The 23,730-nt window shown below is 43.3% G+C and overlaps 1 protein-coding gene across 1 annotated transcript in view; it reads right to left on the bottom strand.

The window, feature by feature from the left end:
* alpk1 (alpha-kinase 1) overlaps window positions 1-23,730 on the bottom strand; it is a 165,556-nt gene that overhangs the window by 72,390 nt on the left and 69,436 nt on the right. Inside the window, exon 3 of the mRNA XM_041184630.1 lies at window positions 19,615-19,769. Within this exon, the coding sequence (XP_041040564.1) occupies window positions 19,615-19,769 (155 nt within the window). The remainder of the gene's footprint in view (window positions 1-19,614; window positions 19,770-23,730) is intronic.

Genomic DNA, 23,730 nt, shown 5'->3' with positions numbered 1-23,730 from the left:
CTCATTGCAGGAGCCTTATGACTGCAGATTATTATCTGTCTCCTTTAATAGCAGTGGTCCCGCACATGAACTTGTGACTAATTGACTCTGCTTGAAAATTATAGCCTGCCTGCCAGAATACCCCTCATATTTCAGAGAAAGTAAAGGACTTGTTCTTTTGTGTGATCTCACCAAATAAAATGCAGAGCATTACAATAGCAGCAGAGCAGAAATTATACTAGTTCCCCTCATTCTGCCCTTGATCTTTTTCCCCAAATAAGAGGTCATTAATTATACACATTGGCTCCTGGCAAGATTCCGGCTGCCAAGAGGCAGCCTGCCAGTGCCTGACTGCAAAATCTCAATACTGGCATGCCACTCTCCAGTATCAGAGGGTGCACTTGGGTACTTAAAGGGGCAGAAGAGTCTTTGGAGTTCAATAGAATCTCAGTCTTGTAGGCTTGGGCTAAGACTGGAAAGTGCACAGGGGCCTATATGAAGGGCGAGGAGGATACTACCAGGCTGTCTCCCTCCATTTCCTGACTTTGGCGCCGCTACCATCTCTATTCAAAGGGACTATCAACTATTTTCATGTTAGCTGCTGATTGATTTCTAATGGCTGCTGCTGAAATAGGAGAAGTGTTTAGTGGTTTGCACTGCTAGTTAAAGTTGCTGTAGTCAATAGGATGTGACATGTGGTGAAATCCTTGGTTCTGACTTCAAGGGTTCTGCTTCGATTATTTGCTCCCACTAATGGGTACGGTAGTTTCAATTCTCCTTGGCCTTCAGCATGACAGGGTGAATAAATGGCGATGATACAGAGGAGGACAAGCTGCATGAAGAGGGAGGAGGAGGAGGAGAAGGGCTTTCAGCAGAGGCCATATCCACCTAAGTTCTTCAGGGAAAAATGCTCCTATGTTGATCTCAGCAAGGAACGGTGTGTGCAAAGTCTTCCTTTAATGAAAGAGGTGACATCTGCCACCTGTTGCAGGCAGACCTTAGCCTCACAGCAGGGTGAGGATGGCATTGCCAATGGCTGGAAAGGTGACCACAGTCATGAATTTTGTCATGTTGAGGTCTTTTCAGGCTGGAGCAGGTGACATCTCCAGTTCACCATCCACTGTTGTACACGTGAGACATTGATGTTCTATATGCAAAGAGAGACTATTACCAGAGACAAGCAGGCGGTGTGAGTCTGTGGCTTCACCATGGCTTTCCCATGGTTACAGCCGGCTTTATGTAAGTTCAGAGAAGTACTGTGGCTGCCAATGGTTTCACCCCCTCAATGTCCAGCTGGTGTGTGACCTTATTTGGTGCATCATACAGGTTAATAACCAGTATCCTGGCAGAAATCATGATGCCTTTATTCTCGAAGCCCGCTGTGCTATCAACAAATGAGCCACCACAAGAAACCAGAAGGTGGCTGCTGGGCAATAAGGGTTACCTGTTGATCACCTGGCTCATGGCTACAGTGGTAACCCATGCATGGGAAGCATGCATATAATGAGAGCATGCCTTTGCCTACCCTAGTGTTCCAAGCAGTGCCACTCAATGGCTGGCGAAAAGTTGCTGCCTTTCACTGGGAGGGGCTGCAGGTGACCTTCGAGAATAACCTTCAGCAGCTCTTGCCCTAGAAAATCTGATTTTGGACTGCATTGTCTCAGCGTGGGTGGCAGGAGTCTGGGCTGACTAGCTGACAGGTAACAGCCAGAGTATTGGTGGAGTAGCAGTGGTGGGAGAATAAATGCTGTCATCCTCAGAGAGAATAGCAGGTCCGTGCACATGGAGCCACAACCACTCCCCCAGGGTGGCACCTCCGCAATCCTAATCGAAATGTGTTCGATTGCTGGACTGCTGTGAGAACCTGCCAGCTCCTCCGCAGCCATGAAGGCAGCAAGCTGCGCTTGCATGACTGCAGTCTGAGCTTCCACTGTAATACTAACATATTGGGCAGAATTCAATACAATGGCAGCAAACATGGCAGCCAGGCCCACTCGATCACAGGAAAGGCCACGCATTCATCTCCCAGTGATTGGAAAACCTCCCTCGATTAAGGTAGAGATACAAAGGGGTCAGTGTGGAAAACTCACCCTCTGTCTCTGGGATGTCAATTAGGCGTAATAATTAATCACATGACACCAAGTATCCCCGAGCCCATTGGAATTTAGTGATGGCTCAGGGATTAAATGTGACTCACATGGGTTTCCTGTGCCTCCTGAAGGCTGCCCTGCAAACCCTGTTGGGCTTCCTGGTGGCCTACTGGGTGGTGGTGGTGGAGGAGGGGGTGGGTGTGGGGATATGCCTCATTGTTGTGCACTCTCTGCCCAATCGAAGTACCCGGCATTGGGAAGGGAAGATGGAATTGAAAGCCATCCTCCTGTCTTTGCTTCTGCCTCTCTGCCTCACTCTCCCACAACCCCATCCTGTGACCCCCATCCGGCCTTCATTCACCTCAGTCCAGGGATCCAACGACAATCATTGGTGAAGTCCCTGGAGTAATACCAGCAGTTGCCATGGCTCCTGGTAGCACTGCCAGCAATGGGGAACTGCTGGTCTCTGATTGGCTGGTAGCTATCGGCGGCTGGGGACTAAATCCTGCAGAAGGCCCAACATTGGCCAGTTAAATGCCTGACAGGCACTTAATTTAGTCGGGCCTCCCCAACGAAAGCAATGCGGGTTTCTCATTGGTTCTCTAGCCCAGTGGGTGGGACCCACATTGAGAACATTAAATCCAGCCCATTGGGGGTCTTATGCATGTGCTGCAATGAAAGCTGAGACATCGGCCATCAGATGCAACATCACAGTTGGATCCATAAGTGCGGTAACCGAGTTGGCCATCACTTCCTTTGTAGAAGGATGGGTTTCAAGCTCTCCGCTGTCACATTCACGTTTAGTGCTGGACTCCTGGACTCTTGATGACAGTGACTGCAAGCCTTCTGCAAGCCTTATAATGCACCAAGCATTTCTGTATGTCATTTTAATGCCAGCCACTGCTCAGTTGATAGCACTTTTGACTCTGAATCAAAAGGTTGTAGGTTCAAGACCCAATACAGAGACTTGAGCATAAAAATCTAGGCTGATTCTTGAGTGCAATACTGAAAAAGTGCTATACTATTGGAGATACTGACTTTCAGATGAAACATTAAAACTGAGGCTCCTTCTGTTGTCTCAGGTGGATGTAAAAATCCTATGACATGGTGTTGAAGAAGAGCAGGAAGTTATACCCAGTGTCCTACCCAATATTCATCCTTGGATTAACATCACTAAAACAGAATATTTGCTCACTATCACATTGCTGTTTTTACTTCCTCTTCTACTTCTTGCTCCTGCACCATTATAAGGTCTTAAGAAGTAGGAGCAGGATAGGCCATTCAGCCTTTCGAGCCTGCTCCGCCATTCAATAAGATCATGGTTGATTTGATTGGGGCCTTAACTTTCCTTTATGTCCTCCATAATCCTTGATTCCCTTGTTGATCAAAAGTCTGTCTAACTCAGGTAATGACCCAGCCTCCACTGCTCTCTGTTCAAGAGAATTCCAAAGAGTAATGATCCCCTGAAAGAAGAACTCCATATTGAATGGGAGGCCCCTTATTTTTAAACTGTATTCCCTAGTTCTAGATTCCCCCATGAAAGGAAACATTCTCTCAGCACCTACCATGTCAAGCCCCCACAGAATCTCACTGTAGAAGTTGGCATACAATCCTCGAAAAATCCCTCCAAAAACAATGGTCAACTTATATGCCCAGTGTGTAGGTGTGGGTGGTTGCCATTTTGAAATGTCATCAGAATCTGATGCAAAGAGTGGGGGTGTCTTCAACTCTCATGCACCTTCACAATACAGCTTACATCGTCTGCTTGATCCATTGCGGCTAGTTATAAGGTAATGGAAAGTAAAACATGCATTTTTGGGGTGAGAAACTGAGGCTGATATTCATGCCAATATAGCATATTGTGGCTGAAAAGGGTGAGTATGTGAAAAATCATGACATTTGGAGCTGTCAAAAATTGGAATCATCTTACACACTGGGTCAACTTATAGCAGTGATTTATGGTATATGTTTCAATAAGATCATTTCTCATTCTTTTAAACTCCAATAAGTACAAGCCCAATGAGTATAGGCCCAACCTGCTCAACCTTACCTCATAAAATAACTCCTTCATCCCAGGCATCAGCCTAGTGAACCTTCATTGAACCGCTTTGAATGTAAGTATATCCCTCTTCAAGTAAGGAGACCAAAGCTGTACACAGGTGTGGTCTCACCAATGCCCTGTGCAGTTGCAACAAGACTTCCCTACTTATTTGCAATAAAGGCCTACATTCCATTTTCTTTTCTAGATAGTTGTTGTATCTGTATGCTAAATTGTGATTCATGCACAAGAAATCAGATTCCTCTGTACCACAGGCTTCTGCAGTCTTTCTTCATTTAAATAATATTCTGCTTTTCTATTCTTCCTGGCAAAGTGGACAACCTCACATTTTTCCCACATTATACTCAAGCTGTAAAATTTTGGCAACTCACTATTTCCTTCCCACACTTGCTCTCCTATCTATCTTTATATCATCAGCAAATTTGGCCACTATGCGGTCATTAATGTAGAGCATAAATACTTGAGGGCCCAGCACTGATCCTTGTGGCACTCCACTAGTTACAGCTTGTCAACCTGAAAAGACCTATTTATCCCTACTCTGCTTCCTAGTAGCTAACCGATTCTTTATCCATGCTAATATATCATTCCCAACACCATGAGTTCTTATTTTGCGCAGTAACCTTTTATGTAGCACCTTATGAAATGCCTTTTAGAAATCCAAGTATACTAAATCTACTGGTTCCCCTTTAACCACCCTGCTTGTCACATCCTCAAAGAACTCTAATTTGTCAAACACGATTTCCCTTTCACAAAATCATGTTGATTCTGCCTCATGTTCTAAATGTCCTGCTATGACCTCCTTCATAATGAAATCTAGCATTTTCCCAATGACAGGTGTTAGACTAACTGGCTTATAGTTTCCTGCTTTCTGTCTTCCTCCTTTCTTGAACAGAAGTGTTACATTTGTGGTTTTACAATCTGCTGGAACCTTCCTAAAATCTGGGGAATTTTGGAAGATTACAACCAATGTGTCTACTGTCTCTGCAGCCATTTCTTCTAAATTTTCTTCTTTGGCCCAGTTAAAATAAAAACAGAAAGGCACTCCAACTCTCAACCTTCACCCCCCATACACTCCCCATGCCCCAGCTATGTCAGCTCATGCTCCCCACCCACTACCTATGGCCCCCCATGCCCCCATGCCAAACAATGCCTTCCGCCCATCCCCTATGGCCTCTCATGCCTCCATCCCAAACTATGTGTTTCAACAAGTTAATGGATTTCTATGCTTTCAGCCAAGCCTCATTATGTATGCGATTATGAGTGACCAGATATCCATTAGGGTAATAAAACTCCCAAGCCCCAGGGCAAACATTGCTTGATTGACAGCTCTGGTTTCCTGATCTCTGCTGTTAATTTCACAATGTTTATTTATACAGGATTAAGAGGTTTCATGTGCCTGCAGTTTCAGCTATTGAACATTTTAAGGATCTGGATGATTGACACTTTTATTGAGATGTAAGAAAAATGAGTTTTTTTAAGAAAGTGGGAAGTTATCAATAATGACTATTTTTAAAAGCTTTTTTAAACACATCCTACTTTCATTATAAGGTTTATTGCTTTTATTGCTTCTATACAGTGTATAGTGGGTGAATAGGCATGGGAGTGCCATAGCTTGGCATGTGGAGGCATGAGAGGTCATAGGGGCTGTTTAGTTTTATAACCCTAATGGATACCTTGGCACATGGGAATGAGGGGCAACAGGGGGTTGCTAGTGGGGCCTTACCATGACACGGGGGAATGAAGGCCCAGAGGGAGTGGGGGACACACTTTGGCATGGGGGGCATGAGGAGGACTTTTTGAACTTACCTTTTAAAAGGTCCTCTCATGCAGAGTATGGTTCATGAAACCTTTGAGGTGACGTGAACCACGACACATTGAAAACCTGCCTGACTCCATGAAAATTGCGGAGTTCTATGACATGCTTCTCCTCACAATGGAGCCAATCAGGTCGAGAATGCAGAATATGGGTTTATGTCCCAAACCAGCCTGCACCTTTAAAAGGCACTCCTGAAAATTGGAAACCCTGGGAATGGGTTCAGGAATCCTGGAATCAGATTCTAGCCACCACTTTTAAAGGGCATGACTTGGTGAAAATCCAGGCCAAAATACTTGTTCAAGTCTCTGCCATTTCCTTGTTTCTCATTGTTAATTCCCCAGTCTCATTCTCTAAGGGACCAATGGTCACTTTAGCTACTATCTTCCTTTTTATATACTTTTATAGATTTTATATACTAGAAGCTTTTACTCTTTGTTTTAGTATTTCTTGCAAGTTTTCTCTCATTCCCAATTTTCTCCCTCTTTACATTTTTCTCAATCGTCCTTTGCTGGGTTTTAAAATTTCTCAATCCTCTGGGCTACCACTAATCTTGGCAGCATTGTATATCTTTTCTTTCAATTTGATGCCATCCTTAATTTCCTTAGTTAGCCACAATGGTGCATCCTTCTCAGATGTCTTCCTTTCTCAATGTAATGTATCTTTGTTAAGGTTTATGAAATATCTCCTTAAATGTTTGCCATTGCTTCTCTACTGTCATGCCTTATAACCTACTTCCCATTCCACTTTAGCCAACTCTGTCTTCATGTCCCTGTGATTGCCTTTATTTAAATTTAAGACACTAGTTTCAGATCTACTGAAAGGGGGCGGGGGGTGGGGGGGGTGGTGCTTGGTGTGGCGCATTGAGCTGCATGTGAAGCTTGTGCTTCATATGTAAGGATATGGAATTTGAAGATGTAGTCATTGACTTTGATTACCTGTATGATTGCTCGAACTACTTGCATACTTGCAGCACTGCATCTAGGTTCTTGGGACTGCACGGCTGACATTGGCCTCCACAGCTATCTGCTTTCACTGCCTTCTCAGTGTCTGTCAGGAGAGCCCTGTGGATAGAGGATCTCTCTGCTCCTGTCCACATCCTGTACCTAGGCGTCCAAAGCTGCATTGGAGAATTCTGGAGCACGCTTTCTGCCCAGTTGTGCCATTTTTTGGTGTTCTTCCTGCCTGAATATTCTTTTCCAGTCATGTTCAGCACCTGCTGCAGCCACAATGCAGCTTCCCTTTAAGAGGTGCAGGCTGACTTTAAGTAGCGCAGGCTAGCTTTAAGGGGAGCTAACCTCACATGCTTTTGCGCAGCTTATTCAGGCATATAATCCCTCAGCAGCATGCTTAGCATTTGCTGCACTCTCCAAACAGGGAAATGAGCAGGTAGCACAAAGCTTGCACATCGTCTGCATTGGAAGCTACAAGTACAGGTTACTAACACATCACAAACCCTGCACCCAATTTTGGGCCTTATCGAATGTGGCAGCTAACATGTCCCATGGAGTTCTCCCAGTGTCGTGGCCAACAGTTGTCCATCAAGCAACACCACCAAAAGAAGACTATCTGGTCATTTATCTCATTGCTGTTTGTAGGATCTTGATGTGTGAAAATTAATTGCCACATTACCTACAAAACAATGACTATGGTGCAAAAGTACTTCATTAGTTATGAATGTCCTGAGGACATGAAAGGTGCTACATAAATGCAAGTTCTTTCTTTATGCACATAATCTAAGCTGAGACTTAAATTAAGCACTGAGGGAATGTTGCATCATTGAAAGTTCCTTTTCTTGAATAAAGTGGTAATCCACGAAAACTGGCCTTTTGAAGATCTCTTGGTGCTTGGAAAATTACTTTCTGAGAGAATGCAATTTTGCATGCATCCAAAGCAGCACAGTGGAATTTTTATCCCTGTTCAGTGAAATGCCTCAGTATGTTTCCAAGAATCTTCAATAAGGCATTATGGAAATGCAGTCCTTTTTTTCATTTATGAAGGTCTAATAAAACCCAGTTTAGCAATTTAAAATAAAAGCCAATTTTAACTAAAATATTACTGAAAAGGTTAATTTATTTTATAAACTGGTTCAAGATTTCCAAAACAGTCACTTCAAATTGCACTGCTTATTTTTGTGCAGACACATGCGGTAACTATTTTATACATGGCAAGACACCACAAAATAAGGTAAAACTTCAAAACATTCAAAGAAGTCTACTATTAGATGTAATTCTGCAATTGGCCAGCACTTGCTGAAAAATCCTGAGTGCGTTAATAACCACCAGCAACAATTTAAGATAATCATTTGATCCTATAGGATAGCTTATTTACTCTTGCTTATGGAGAGACATACATTCATACACAGGGTTTCAGTTTCTGCAAACAAAAGAAATACGTTGAAGCCTTGTGCCTTTTTTAAATTATCCAGAAGCTTGAGGAGCCTATAGTTCACCATTGCTTTCTCCATGGCAACACCTCAGCCAATCAGAATCGACTTTTCTGTCAATCAGCACCCTTTTCTCTGGTAGTATAAATTGTTGTGATCATTTGAAATTTGGCATTCTTGCATTTGTCCTGATGGGTGCAAGATGGAAAGCTTCAGCAACATCTCTCTCTTTTCCACAATATTCAAAATAAGGTAACCAAAAATCTGCTACAATTGCAGTTCATCAAACTTTTATCTAAAATCTTCTACCAATTGACAAATAAAAGCTGAATTTTTCAAACATAATGTATCAATTCTGCAAGCTCATTACTTCACATAGTCAACAGAGATGGTTCCAGTTGTGGTTTGACAGAGACAGTCCACAGGAAACATTGCAGAATATCAAGGAACTTGTAAAGCCATTGCCTCAAATGCAAGTGGGTTTTATGCATTTTCTCAGCCTTCTTCCATTTATTATCACTCCCTGAACAAAAGATTGAATGCAAGTGACTCCGCCAACAAAAGGGCTTTGAATCTGAAGGGAAAGTAGCTCTCAAAGAGGGTGAAAAAATCCAAGTGGCTCCATTATTTGCACTTACACTAATTAGACATTTTTCCCGTCAACTATTCATTGCTGCAGTGAAGACAAACTTACTGAATTACTTTCTAAAGTGTTTGCAAAAGTTTACATCTGTTTGTGTCTCTTTGGAGTAAAATAAGCACTTCAACATCATTGTGCAAAAACTGGAGAAAGTTGGTATTGTTTGTACTATTGTGGAATCATGATGACAGGCATAAATTAATGAAACACTTCTCAGGAAGCATTACCATTTCAAAAACAGCATCCATCCAAATTAAGAAAGAGAAATAAGCCTTAGCTTTAAGGAAAACTTTAAAATAGCAAAACCCTGATTAGTTACCAGAAGGGGCAGAAGCCAGGAGCAAGAGGGATGCTAGTGGGGAGACTTGCTCCAGAGAAATTAATATATTTTAATCTGTTGTATTCATGTCTTTGATTCTGGAAGGGGGCATTTCCTTTGCTTTCTACTCCCTTCCTAATTTCACATCCTACATGCCAACATTCATTTTTCATGAACACATCTGTTCATTCAATAGTGGTTTACTATGTATGTTCAGCTTGATTCTATACTCTTGCCAACTTTCTCCTGAATCTCCTTTCTGCAATACAGTAGTTCAGGATTAGTATCTAAGGGAACGTTACTGGTTTGGGAAAAGGGCTCAGTGAGGCTAGAAATAAGCATAAATCTGAATTTGTAAAATTCAGTGTGTTTATGTCTGTGATATTAGGGCTGGGTTTTTACTCCCAGGGAATACTGATCGGGCCCCTGCCCCATTAACATTGCCCAGGAATGTTTGCATTGTCCTGAAAGGTAGAAGGGAGCAAACTTGTCCTGCCAGATGGAAGTAGATATTTGGTGGGAGTGGGGGGTGGAGGGGGAATGCTGAGGGTAAACCAGACTTCCTGCCTCATTCATGAGAACTAATGTTGCCTGGGCAACTCAGGGTGGTTAGGTGCCCAAAGTGTATGATGGCCTACAACTGACCCTATCAATGGGAGGGTCCGCGGGGATTCTGAAGCAAGCTGAAGATTCCAAGTTAGGATCAGGTTAAATAGTTTAGGTCCATCCAAGGCCATTTGATAGTATTGGGGCCTTCTAACTGCCATCAGCAGTTGCTAAGCCTCAATCATGGCAGGGGGTTGGGTGGGGGTTAGGGGGCACAGACAAAGCTTCAGGCCTGAGGCAATTGCAGATGACTGACTTTTTTGCCTCCTCTGCCGGCACTAGGACCTGCCAGACGGTGGATCAGTGCTGGGCCTATTCTGGGATATTATAATGGCCTGGGACAGGAAATTCCGATATCCAAGGGCTAAAGACTTGGAGTGCATTTCAGGCCTGCTGCTCCTGTCTAGCACTAGAGCAAAGAGGGACAGGAAAACCCCGGCCATTTCAACAGCATACAACCCATCACATTTTTACCCTCCTTCAGTTCTGAAGAAGTCATATTCGACTCGAAACATTACCTCTGTTTCTCTTTTCACAAATGCTGCCAGACCTGCTGAGTATTTCCAGCGCTTTCTGTTTTTATTTCAGGTCTCCAGCATCCACAGTATTTTGCTTTTATTTTACTATTATGATTAACTGTTCAGTTCTGCGTTCTTAGTTAGATCAGGCTGAATCTGTCCAGGCTAACCTGAGTCAATTATCTAATATGGCTTATCCACATTCTCAGTTATTACAACAATAATTGTACTGTAACCCTCTCCTACATGATTTGAATCAGAGGGTGGAATCTTCCGGTCGTGGTGAGGTTGCAACCGGAAGTGTGTGGCACTTCTGCTTGTAGGTGGGACAATTAAACATTCATGCACAAGGAACACGGCGAATCATGAGGTGGGGGCAGACAGGAAGTTGACACCCCCACTTACCTCATGGGGTCAAAGGTCCAGATGCCACATTTAAAGGACACCGAAACAGACATTCATTCTCTGCAAGCCCAGGAGTATTATTCCCGCTCTCTGAGAGGAGGTTTTTAGGGACTGAACCTGCTACCAGCCCCTCTCTACCTGTTGATCCCTGGCATTGCTGCCAATCCATACAAAAATGGCAAATGTCCCTATGCCGACAACATGTGGCCGCACGGTTCAGCAATACCTTCCTGCGAGTGGTCCTCCAGGCTGTCCTGGAAAGGCGGGAGGTCCTGTTTCCCAGGGATGGCAGCAGGAGGCTCTCCTTCATGCCCTGAGCACTTTGGACCAATGGAAAGCCCTATACTTAGCATCGACACATCATGGTTTCCACCCACTCCACCATGGTCAACTCAATTGCGGAGATTTGTAGAAAACTCTTCTTGTTGATGCAGCCATGTCCGTGGAAACTCACAGTGACTCTAGAACTGGAAGCCTTCATCCTGCAACCTCCCTCAATCACCTTTGACCTTCCCTCCGTCACATCAACTGTGCCCTGCCTTCTATGATCTTCGACCCACGAATATCACCCTTGACTAGTTATTGTTGACCCTTGAGCTTCCTCCTGGTGCAGTGGAACTGCACCACCCCTGTTACTATTGACCGCTCGACTAAGAGTCATAAGGACTCAAAACATTAACTCCGTCTTTCTCTCCACAGATGCTGTCAGACCTGCTGAGTTTTTCCAGCAATTTTTGTTTTTGTCTCTCGACCATCATCCTTGACCCTTCTTCTGTCATCTTTGACCTTCACTAAGTTATCCTCCACTTCATGACTTCAACATTGACCTTCCCTGTATCGCCCAGCTTCCTCTCTCATAAGACTTTGTAGGGCTGCGACCCCTCTCGCCGCCTCCCTCGGTTGGCCATGCCCAGTTCCCCTTTGACAGCCGCAACCCAATCTCAACTATTAGTACCTCCTCTCCAGTAGTTGAACAAAGCTCCCCAAAGCAGCTCCTAATCACTCCAAATCTACCAGGATGACTACCTTGTCTTTTGCAAACCACGTTTAAGCAGCCATGAATCTGAAGGCATATATTTTTTGCTCACTGATTACTTAATTAGAAATGCACATTTAATTCTGGTGAGGTTGCCTTTTAATGAACATGCATGGCATGCAAGTGTATTAAAAAGACGTTCCTGATGCTTGCTGTTGGGAAGCTTGATCTGCCATCAATCCCCTGCCAACTTATTTCTGTAGTTTCATCCTGCTGTTGGGAAGCTGTCTTTTAACCTCCTGGACAATTAATTGCCCCTGCCCGCCTTTTTTCCCGCTCCTGGGAGCTTTACACGATTCTGCCCAGAGTTGGCATCAATTAAAACTCAATGTAAGATTGGATTCACCCTGGTGCTTACTTGGATATTTGGTAATTTGCTTAGCGGCAAAGTTGAAGGGTCGTTATTCCCTCATTTGACCCCTGTACCTGCAGCTGATGTGACAGGTCACTGCTGTCCAACCGTGCTTAGCTCCTGTCCTTATTTTAAGGCATACTATTTTACCAAAAGTCAGATGCTATGTGCTCTAGGTTTTTAAACAGCATGGTTCACAAATCCATAAATGCACTTGAAGTCATTCAGCCCTATTACTGTCCTGGCTCAGTATGGCAATAAACTACATCCTTCTAAGCAATCCACAAAGAACTAGAAACATTTCTACATTAAAATGTTCTGATAAAGAGCCTGCACTAAAATCTATTGATCAGAGTTGTGGCAATTTCAATACTGTGAATGTTTCATAGAAGTGGCATCATATTCTTGTAATTCAAATTAGTTTATCATCCAAAAATTCACTTTACACCTTAAATTGCTTTATCAGCTCAGTTCCAAAATGCAAAAATAAAATACTGTTTGAAGAACTCATACTTTTTCTGTACTCATTTCCAATAGCCAGGATTTTCCATGCCGCCGGCGTTGGACGTATTTGGTGGCGTGAGTGGACAATATGGCGAGAAGACCAAAAATCGGTTTCACAACATCATGAAACCAGTTTGCAATCGTCTGCTCAGCCCATCGATGGTGGGCCGTGTTTCCTGCCATCGGACATTGGGAACCTCATTGAAATACAACAGCATATCAATATAAGACCAGCCTTCCACTCTTCCCCCCCCTCCACTGTTGGATTGTCCGCCCACGTTGACGAGAAAACACGCCAACATGTTTCACAACAGCCCATAAGCAATGTGCACCAGTCGGGCTGCACTTCACTCAGGGCTCCAAGGCCTGAATTTTACCCTTGGAGGGCAAGTGCGCGCCATCGGCGGGCCTGGGACTGGCTGAGAAACGGACCACCGACTGCGGTTAGCTCATGACCCCGATTTCACGCTGGCTGGTCAATTAACCATGGACGCGGGTGACCGCTGCAAAAAAGCGCCCTGAAGGCAGACAGCTACCTCAGGGAGCTGCAGACCTACAAATGATGAACTAAAGGTGTAAAAAGTTGCAAAAAAAATGTCCCTGCATCACAACCAAGCATCTGAAAATGTATCTCATAAAATTGCTGTCCACAGTTAATTATTTTAATTTTATTTCATAATGGAGATTTCATCTCACCCTTGGATGAGGTTGGATGAAAAATATAAAGGCCGCCTGGCTGATTCACCCATCCGCCAACCGTAAGGTTGGAAAGGCCACGAGAAAGTGGACACAATTGTGCTGTTAATGGCTTAATTGCCCTCTTAATTGTCAGTGGGTGCACTTCCAACTTCTCTGTGAAATATCGCACGAGTGTGCGATGACATCAGGACGCTCGCCTGATGTCATCTCACGCAATTTTACACCCGACTGGGTCGGGCACCTGCAGGACATAAATTTCTGCCCCAATGTTTGTTTGCCTACCATGCTTCGGTCAGCACTCACAGTCATCAAGTGCCAGGCTTCACAGACAGCACCACGTCGCTTATGGGGGGCTCACTGCAGGTCTCTACCTACCAGGTCAGCCACTTGGGGGTGGCTTTTCAATGGCTGTAGGGCTAAGTCTTGCTTGGAGAAGGGGGAAAAGTGGCCTCCAGGAAGGGAACAGGCTGCAGGACGAGGGCTGTATTGGGGAAAGGGGGTGTCCCAGGGTGTGTGTGTGGGCACATGCTGATCTGTGCAAGTGGCCTCAAGGTGGTGAGGGCTGAGGAGGCATCTCCAGAGGGGATGAGGCCAAATGGACATCTGAGGGTGTGTGTGAGAATGGGTGGTGAATGTCCCTTGAGCTGCAGTGAGTGAGATGTCAGTGAATGTATGATGGGCTTGAGTGTGTGAGTTGAGAGTCATGAGATGGTTACCTTACCTTGGTTGCACGGATGAGATTATTTGTCTTCTATCTGCATTGGATGGCCAACCTCTTCTGTGCAACATTAGCACTAACCACAGCTGCCACGCTGGATTGCTGATGCCACTGCCTGTCCTGCAACCGGAGTCAGGGTACAGAACATCACGGCGGGCCTCCACGGTATCCAAATGGCATTCCAGTGATACATCTTTAAACCCAAGGGTTGTGGTCTTTTTGCCTTTTGTGGACATCTTCCCTGCAGTAGCCATGAGCTGGAAGCACCGAGATGTGTGCGCACAGCTGGACTTTAAATATGGCTTGATGAAGCAGCAAGGTGATGGCGTGGCGAGCAAATGAAAGCCCACCCACCATAGAAACAACGTGTTTCCTGGGAATGCACAAGTAATTTGCTGGTAAATGGGATTAGGTAGGTAGGTCAGGTGTTTCTCACATGTCGGTGCAGACTCGATGGGCTGAAGGGCCTCTTCTGCACTGTGTGATTCTGTGATTCTGTGATAATGCAGTGGGTTTGGGACAATACAGGGTGAAAACTCGCCATTGCGGCCAGCAGGTAAAACGTCGTTTTACCTGCCCTCTACCGCACTTAGACCATTTGTTAGGGTGTTTCACTTGGATGCGAAGAAAATATGCTGAAGCAAGATTTGCACTTTGTCAAAAATACACAATATAAATGCAAATTGTTCTTGCTCTAATGCAGGTCCTATCTTTCTGTCTATTAGATCCAATGGATCAGTATTTCAATCCCAATCATCATTAAAGAGTAGATTTTTTGAATTAGTACAAAGAACTTTGCATAACAGGAAGGCACATTGGAAATTTTGGAACAATTGAATCTAGAGGTGATGAGGCATATGGATGTGGATTTCAGTAGTGGTTGTGCTGAGGTATGAGCCAGTGTAGGTGACTTGAATGGAAGTGAACTTGGGCACTCTACATAATGGGGAAGATAGAGTTTGAAACTTGGTCAAAAAGGACACCGAGAACCCACACAGTCTGGTTCAGCATTTATTGGAAAATCATATGGGCTGCTCTGACCTCCAAGTTTTCATTCCCAAAATGGGTCCCCATCATACAAGCGCTGAGGCAGAAGCATTTATTTATGAAATCTAACACTAAATCTATTCTGAAGCATTTTAGATTCTTACAAATGAGTTTGTGTTCATCAGATGAAGGGCATACAGACCGCAGAATGGAACACTTTCCCAACTTTGGCACCAGCTGTCGGCTTTATAAATTCCGCGGGTAAAGAGAAAAGGAAAAACAATGTAAATGCTGAAAATCTGAAATCAAACCAGTTTTGGAGAAGGCTATACATCCAAGGTTTTGGCCCATCTTTGTGTTTTGAGTGCTTTTTTGTTTATTTTTCGGAAAATCACAGGTTAGGCATGCAGTAATGCTCCTTTGATTTTTTCCTTATATAACGAATTCTCGGGTTATGGGAGTCACTGGCACTGAGAGGCATTATTGCCCACCCCTAGTTGCCCTTGAGAAGTTAGTCAGCCTTCTTCTTGAACCACTGCAGCAAACACTTGGAGAAATCTTTTTAAAGTCTTGCTCCATCTTACGCATGTTTTTTCGGAGGGGGGAGGTGAAGGTGTTCACCCAGTGCTGTTAGGTTGGAGATTTCTGGATTTTGACCCAGCGTCAATGAGCAACAGGAATATATTTCCAAGATAAGATGGTGAGTACCTTAGAGGAGAACTTGGAGGTGATGATGTTCCTATGCACCCTTGTCATTGTAGCTGGTGGAGGTCACAGATTTGGGCGATACTACTGAAGAAGCCATTGCCCACAATTTTACCGTAACCCCCAATCTATGAAGGGCACCTTCTTACTGCACTAATGGGAATGTTTGTCTTTCTTACACCAATCATCTTCACCATTTCTATGATTGAAATTGCCAACTCAGTGGGTGAGGGATGGGGCGCAATTTCCATGGAGGTTCTCCCGATCAAGTTTTAAGTTTGGTGAAAGAGCTGTGGAAATCCTGGAAAAGCCAACATTTTCCCAGGGTTTCCCCAGTCCTCCTGCTGAAGTTATGGTGGAAGAATAGGAAAACCGCTGTGGAAATTCAACCCCTGGGGCAGAGTTGCTCCAATTTGCACTAGATTTGCACTATGCAGCAGTGGGTGGGAAAAAAGACCTGGCGGCCTCAGTGGTAGCTTTTCACGTCATATCGTCCTATTCCTACCTCATTAATTATGAACCACAGGGAACACACTGTCTCATTGGCCAGCGGCCTCCGATTTCCCTGCCATGCTGTTACCTCGCTGCTTCCTCACATAGGGCGCCATATTTAAACTGCAGCTGCATGCACACTTCTCAATGCTTGCAGCCCAGGAGGGCAACAGTGAGGACAATGGGTCCAAAAGCCAAAAAGAGTGCAGCTCCTCGATTCAGTAACGCATCCTTGGGATGCGTTCTGGACACCGTGGAGGCCCAGCGTGATGTCCTCTATCCCCGCTCTGTCTGCAGGAGGCCCATCAGTCTCACCACTCTGGCTTGGGATACAGTGGCAGAGGTGGTCAGTGCCAATGCTGCACACAAGAGGTCGGCCATCCAGAGCAGAAAGATGATGAATGATCTCATCTATGCCACCAGGGTAAGGCAACCATCTCATCACTCTAAACTCACACACTCACAAGGCTATCACACGTTCATTGGCATCTCACTCACTGCCAGCTCAAGGGACACCACCACTCACTCTCTCACACACCCTCACATCTCCTTGCCTCATCTCCTCTGGAGGCTGCCTCCTCAGCCCTCTTCTTGAGGCCACTTGCACAGATCAACATGTATCCCCATACACACCCTTGGATAGCTCCCTTCCCCTGTGCAGCCCTCGTCCTGCAGCCTTTTCCCTAGCCTGAGGCAACTTCTCCCCGTTTCCCAAGCAAGCCCTAGCCCTGCAGCCATTAAAAAGTTACCCCAACCTCATGGCTGGTTTGGTAGATAGACACCTGCTCGTGAGCCCCCTTAAAAGTGATGTGGTGCTGCCTGTGGAGCCTGGCGCTGATGACCATAGTGCTGTCCGAAAAAAGGTAAGCAGACAAGCCCTGAAGCCCCAAGCAAAGTGCAGCTCGCCAGGTGCACGTCGCTTACACACAGTTCTGAAACATGCCGATGTGCCTGGGTGATCCAGTGTGGGGGGATGATTCTGGTGAGCAGGGCTTCTAATGATATGTCGATGCACTAAAATGACGTTCCCAACACCGAGCAGCGGGAAACACAGCCCACCATTGACGGGCAGAGCAGACAACTGCAAGCTGGTTTTACGATGCCGTGAAACTGATTTTTGGCCGACCCGCCATATTGTCTGCTCACACCTGCAATGACACTCGACGCCAAAGGGGACAGAAAATTCCAGCCTTGGTGTCAAAAATGTCTGTGACTGGATTAAAGCTGCCCCCAGTCATTTCATGCAGGAGCCTAACACTTTCAATAGGGCACTGAAAACTATCACAGCGAAGTTGCTTTTATACTATGCAAGTCTGCACTGGCACTGACTATTCAGAAAGATCAAGGTTAAAAAAGGCAGGTGTTTTCAGCAGCCAGCCAAAGAGTATCTCTACAGGTTTACCTTGGAGCTGTAGTGAGTTGCCCAAGGACTGTGTATGTTCACAGGTATCTTCATGAAACAATTCGTTGATCAATAAAATTAAAATTTTCACAGTATTCTACATAATGGCAGTTTTTGCACACTGGTCACTCTTAGAGGCTGTTATGCTTGAACCTCCTCCACCATTGCTGATAGAAATCATTGCATGAGTTACTGAAGTGGTATTGGAGGGTTTTTAAAACAGATTTATATCTGTCGAACAATTTGATGGCAGAAAATAGTGGAGAAATGGTTATAAAAAATAGTTACTTTTACAGCCATAACGAGAAGAAGTAAATCACAAGAGTCTCAAAAAAGCTCTAACTAGAAGTTCCCAAGTAGGATAGACTTTAAATGTTAAAAGGAAACACTGTGAATTTTTAAAGTTGCACTGTCCCACATTTATGAAGAATTTTGAAATGAGGTTGTGTGGTTTAACCAAAACAGAAATGATAATTAAAATAGGAAGCATTTTTGCCTGAAATAATTGCAGATTAAATGTGGATTAAACACGGTGGTATATTTCCTGATTCTATAATCATGCTTCTTCCTCCAAATGAGTGCCACAGAATGCCGACATAACCAAAGCAAGTGCTCAGTGCAAAACAATTGATATCCCTAAATCTAAATAATATTACGGGTCAAAGTGGCACTCTTTCTGCTGCTGTTTGCAGTTTGGAAATTCTTTTTATTCCACCTCTTTCAGAAGTACACAATGGCGCAGGAATATAAATTACCAGCAGTGATTAAATAATAGTTCAAAGCCGATCGCGAGGGCTGTGGTGTTTACAAAGTATTTTTTAAGCAGCGTGATGAAACATTGCAAGAAGAGACATTAACCTATGGGCTCAAGTATCAGTGAATGGTTCGAACTGGCATGAGGTTGGATTTTGGGCCTGAATAGTGTGTGACCCCATGATTTGCTTTGTTTAGCTGTGGCAGCTGCGGTTATCAACAGATGTTTCGGCAATAAATAATTGGTATCATCTCAGAAAAGAGCCGTCTACCTGGGGAGAAGGCATAATACAAAAAACACGGGGTCGCTATTACTGCTGCATTAATCTCTCATATACACAGGTTTCTTGGGGAGTTTACTGCAGGTGTTTCTTCTGTGAGAAAGCCTGCTGATGCAGGCTAACTCTCTAAAGTTATAAAGCTTTTGTGTGGGATAACGAAGGTCAAGCAGAGCTATAAATTCCTGTCTTGGAGGAACAAAAACAGCTTTACTACTCTTATAGACAATCACCTCCCCCTCCCAAAAAAACACGCACAAAAAACATAACAAAACAGAGTAAGACTTTAAAAAGATTTCTCCAAGTGTTCACCAGTAAATTGTTTTAGGACTCAAAGTTCATGTGAAAATAAAGGGAAAATATTTATCTATGGCTTTGCGATGGAGAAAAAAAATGACTGTAGACCCATTTTTGGGGGCAGGGTGTTTTAATTTACAAATTCTGAGAAACCGTTGAACATCCTTTGTGGAACTAACATATGAAAACTTTTGAATTCCTGAGACAGAATGTGTTGTTTTGGCTTTGTTTGTTTAAAAAAATGGGGGAGGGAAGAGATGGTCCCTCTTTTATAATGATCCCCTCGTCTGTGCCTTTCAAAATGTTTGGAATATTGGCTCATCTCCGTTCATGTGAGAGAGGTCACTTTTACTCATTAGCTTTGGCGAACAGCGTGTGTTTGGTTTCATTAAGTATAATGTGAAAGAATGAAAATAATTTTATAAAACTAGAAAGACACCCCTAATATAAACTCTTGAAAGCATTTAAAGAGACATTATGATCGCGTGCGGATTAAATAAGAAAATATTTTCTTTTCACTATAATTTTTTTAAGAGGGAAACTTTTTTGTGTGTGTAACAGGTGCATTATTCATACCAGCAAATCTGGCAGCTTCTCGCTGATGATATCTTTCAGGTTTGTTTTGTCTTCTGGGCATACTTCTTGTTTGTATTGCCACCTCTCTGGCACAAAGGGCCACTTCATTTCCTTTGCCTGTTCCAGCAGGGTCCTCAGATCAGCAGAGAGTGAAGCTAGGAAGGTTAAAGTTCATGTAAGGAAATCTCAAAGAAATAAAAGACACCTCAATTGCAAATGCTAAGATATGGCATCTGAAGTTGTGAAAGCACGTCCACTTGAGAGTAACTACAAGCTGCTCAATCCTTACAAAAGAGTCATAATGATGATTTGTCTGTCACTGGGTGCTTTACTATACCATGCCCTGCAGGTAAACAAACTCAATCAGCTCTTAAAAACGTTTTTAAAGGAAGTAAATCCTTTCAATGACACTCTATGCATGAAGAACCATAGCAGGAATGGAATGAGACAAAATGGTCATCAAAACACTTAGTAATGCATACTGTAGCAAAGTGCCTGGGATTTGTTTTAAGCAGAATTAGCAGGGGCCATTTTGTGAACCCTGCATAGCTGATGAATTTACAAAAAAAATATTTGTCCTTGAAATTTCACACTGGTTCTCCCAGTCTCCTGCTGGAGTTAAGTTGGAGATCAGGACCACTACAGCAGAATTTCAGAGCCTATGTTCTGCAGCAATTGATTTGGATGTCAGCCAGAATTCAGCAAGTATACATTATTAGTAAAAACATATAAATCAGTGTTTGGACACTTGTTTTTTTACCTTGTGACTAAGTTAATCCACTCATGCAGTGCTCATCAATAACATCCACCTACCTACTCATTACTGCTTTGCTTTATGCACCAACCCCTCGTGCTAATGAATGAGGATGGATTAACAAAGCTAAATTCTGGCTGATGCCAAGCTAAGCTTCTTGCTTTTTTTTCAAACTCTGAGTACTGAATGACTGCTATAGATTATAAAACACGAACGCAAGGAGGCGGTGGAAAAAAGCCACAAGACTGATCCCTTCTGTCAGAGGACTGAGTTAAGAGGAATGCTCTGAGAAACTGTGCTTTTCTGCCTTTGAAATAAAGGACTGAGAGTAAGGGGACATCATAGATTTATAGAAGATAGTAAATGGTGTATATGAAAAGGTAAATCTGAAGCAATGCTTCAAGCTAAATTACGGCATCAGCACAAGAAGGCATAAATTCAAACTTGCGAAAGGCAAATTAACACTGAGTATGAGAAACTTCTCTTTCACACAGAAAGGGTGATTTTAACTTTGCGTCAGACATTAAATGGGTGGCCACAAATTGGCAGCCTGTTTTATAGCTTGACCAATCTTTTCCTCACTGAAAATCAGTGAACTGTAAAAAAAGATTGCCAATTCATGGTATCTCTTCTTCAGCCGATGGTAGAAGTTAAAATTTCCCTTAAAGAATGTGCAATGGAATTCTGGATCTGATGCTAGTATATTTTTCCAGTTCAACAATTTGGGGGAGGAAAGTAGGAATAGACTGGATGTTAGGCAGTCCTTCTTTCGCCAGAGGGTAGTGAGTCTCAAGGATATATCGCTGCCTGGTGTGGAGGGTGCTGATTCTCTACATGTCTTCAATAGGGAGTTGGACTGACCCCTGACTGAGGCAGAGATCAAAATATATAGAAGAGTCTATATAGGTAGCAATTGGTCCTTATGGACTCCTGGACTGTTCTGATCACTTGAGGGATGAGGAATTTTCCAGTATTTATCCTTGTTTTTTTTGGGCCTCTCCTTTGGGATAACCTGGCTGGGGGGGTGGGTGTGGAGGGGAGCAGGATGGATGAGCATGTGGTGGGGGGCAGTGGGGGGGAACACATTGTGGGGAAGGGGTTGGAGTGGGGGAGGAAGTGTTTAGTTAGGATGCTTCAGCTATTAGACTTATCGTTGTAGGGAGGCTTGATGAACTAGCTGGTCTTTTCCTGCCCATTAATTTTGTATGCTCGAATGTTCAAATGGTAGAGGAAAAAACCCTGGCAATTCCTCTGACCTCCTGCCAAGGTTTGACCAGTAGAAGCTCTGTGGAATTTTAAAGCCATTTTGCTTTATTCATATTTATCTGCTATGCAGAGTTGGAAGCTCACAGAACTGTAAGGGGGAGGAGCTAGAATGAGATGGAATAATCTTCCTTCTTTTTACCTCTTCTGTGCCATCAAATAATATCCCTAAAGATAATTTAAGAAATAATTTAGAAATGATGAAGTAAAATTAGAAATGTCCAGCACCCAAAGTAACCTCTTAACTCAAAATATTCCTTTAATAAACTAAAAATGCAAGTAAAATACTGTAAATCAGAACAAAGTAACACTGTATCAGGTTAAGTTATATCTGTAACATATATTTATGTATCTTCATTCTCAGTGACATACTTTAGTGGCGTCATTGTAGTAGGGTGGGTCAAATCATACAGAAGGTTGTTGCAGAACTATCACATCCTCCTTAGTAATAGGAATGAAAATAATTAATTTTAGTTTTGAAAGCTACCCTCTTTGGACACACTTCACTCTTGGAGATAAACATAACTTAGGGATCATATTTTACAAATATTGGGAGTGAATATTGGGAAATCATAGATCTGCTGCCCATAATCTTCTGTCCATAAAATTAACAGGCAGAAAATCAGGAAATGTGACTTTGCTTTCCTCATGTGCTCTCCTACAGGGAACATTCTTAAAATCTGCCCTCTCTTGTTTAATAGGGTTTGAAATCTCTATGTCTTTATGATCATTAATTTCATTCCCAGCACTTCCTCTGTATTGAAACACTTGCTTGATGCTGTACAGGAGACATTTCTGTTCATTATTTAATTAAATATCCAAAATATTAGAAATATTGTGTGCCTGTAATCTGAGAATTTGATTAAAACTAAGGACAGAAGTGAACAAAACTGAGGTGCCATTCTGCTACCTCCTGTGGTGATAAAGCAGCAATCTTGCTTTCTACTGGAGTTTGTTGGGGCACCAGAAAGACCTGAGGAATAGGTTCCAGAGATCCTTATCCTGCTTTTATTTGAATTAAGTACTGGAGACCCATGTCATTCGTGATTATTGGGGGTTCTTACATAGTCCTGACTTCCTGACTGGAACAAAATTGATTGGGGCCTCAGAGGGATAGAACCTAGAGTGTGAAGCAAAGTCCTGCCCAGTTGAGAAAGTTGAAGGAGCCCAGTTTAAAGGGCAATAGGATTTCTATGGTTCAGGCAGATCGTCATTAAAACAAAATAGTATTCTATTTGTATGCTGCGATTAACTACCTGCACCTTGGGTCACAGTGAGATTGATATCAATGTCATGAGGATTGAGCAAGTCAGTGCAGTAGATTCACTTCACTTGCTGAGAATGCTGAACTCTGTAATTTCATCGCACCAATCCCTTACCTAAATAATTCTTCCTAATGGCACTCATTCTACTTTTAAATATTGTGTAGAGCTTCACGGTATCCAAGGCCAATATCAGTTGCATCATATCTGCATAAATTGGTGGCGCTTAATTATTTATTAAAAAATTAAAATTGGGCCTGTGAACGCTATGCTGTTAATATTATAACAGTATAACATTGCTAGCACCACATAAGTGAAGAAATATGAAGTAATATTGTCTCAAGCATCTCTACCGTTTTCCTGAAACTTGGGAGCGTCACAATGCATTTTCCAGCATTTAGGGTGGTTCATGTGTGGTGACAGTCAGTTTCACACACAACTGGAATAATCGATATTATGAGTTGCTTTTACTGACTTTGTGCAGACTCATTCAGTACTGACATAAACCTACAGATCTGGAGATTATTATTTGGAACTGTATCACCAATCAGTTCAACCATAATTGTGTCAGGTATATTGAAGCTTTCATAATATAAAAGTCGTTAGTAAATCTAACAGGAAACAAACCAGCCAGGATTGAATTTGGCATATTCTGAGCTGCATGGCTCAGTGCAGCATCACATAGTATTGAGAGTCCTGTTATTATTTACGCTCTCCACACATTTCTCACAGACACATTTTAAGAGAGCTGAGCACAGATTTCTTAAGTGCTGAGGTGATAGAAAATATGTATGGTTTACAAAGAATAGACATAACTGCTCGTTGACCCTACATGGC

This window comes from Carcharodon carcharias, chromosome 1 (assembly GCF_017639515.1).
Source record: "Carcharodon carcharias isolate sCarCar2 chromosome 1, sCarCar2.pri, whole genome shotgun sequence".
NCBI lineage: Eukaryota > Metazoa > Chordata > Chondrichthyes > Lamniformes > Lamnidae > Carcharodon > Carcharodon carcharias.
This window is presented reverse-complemented; position numbering and strand designations above follow the sequence as displayed.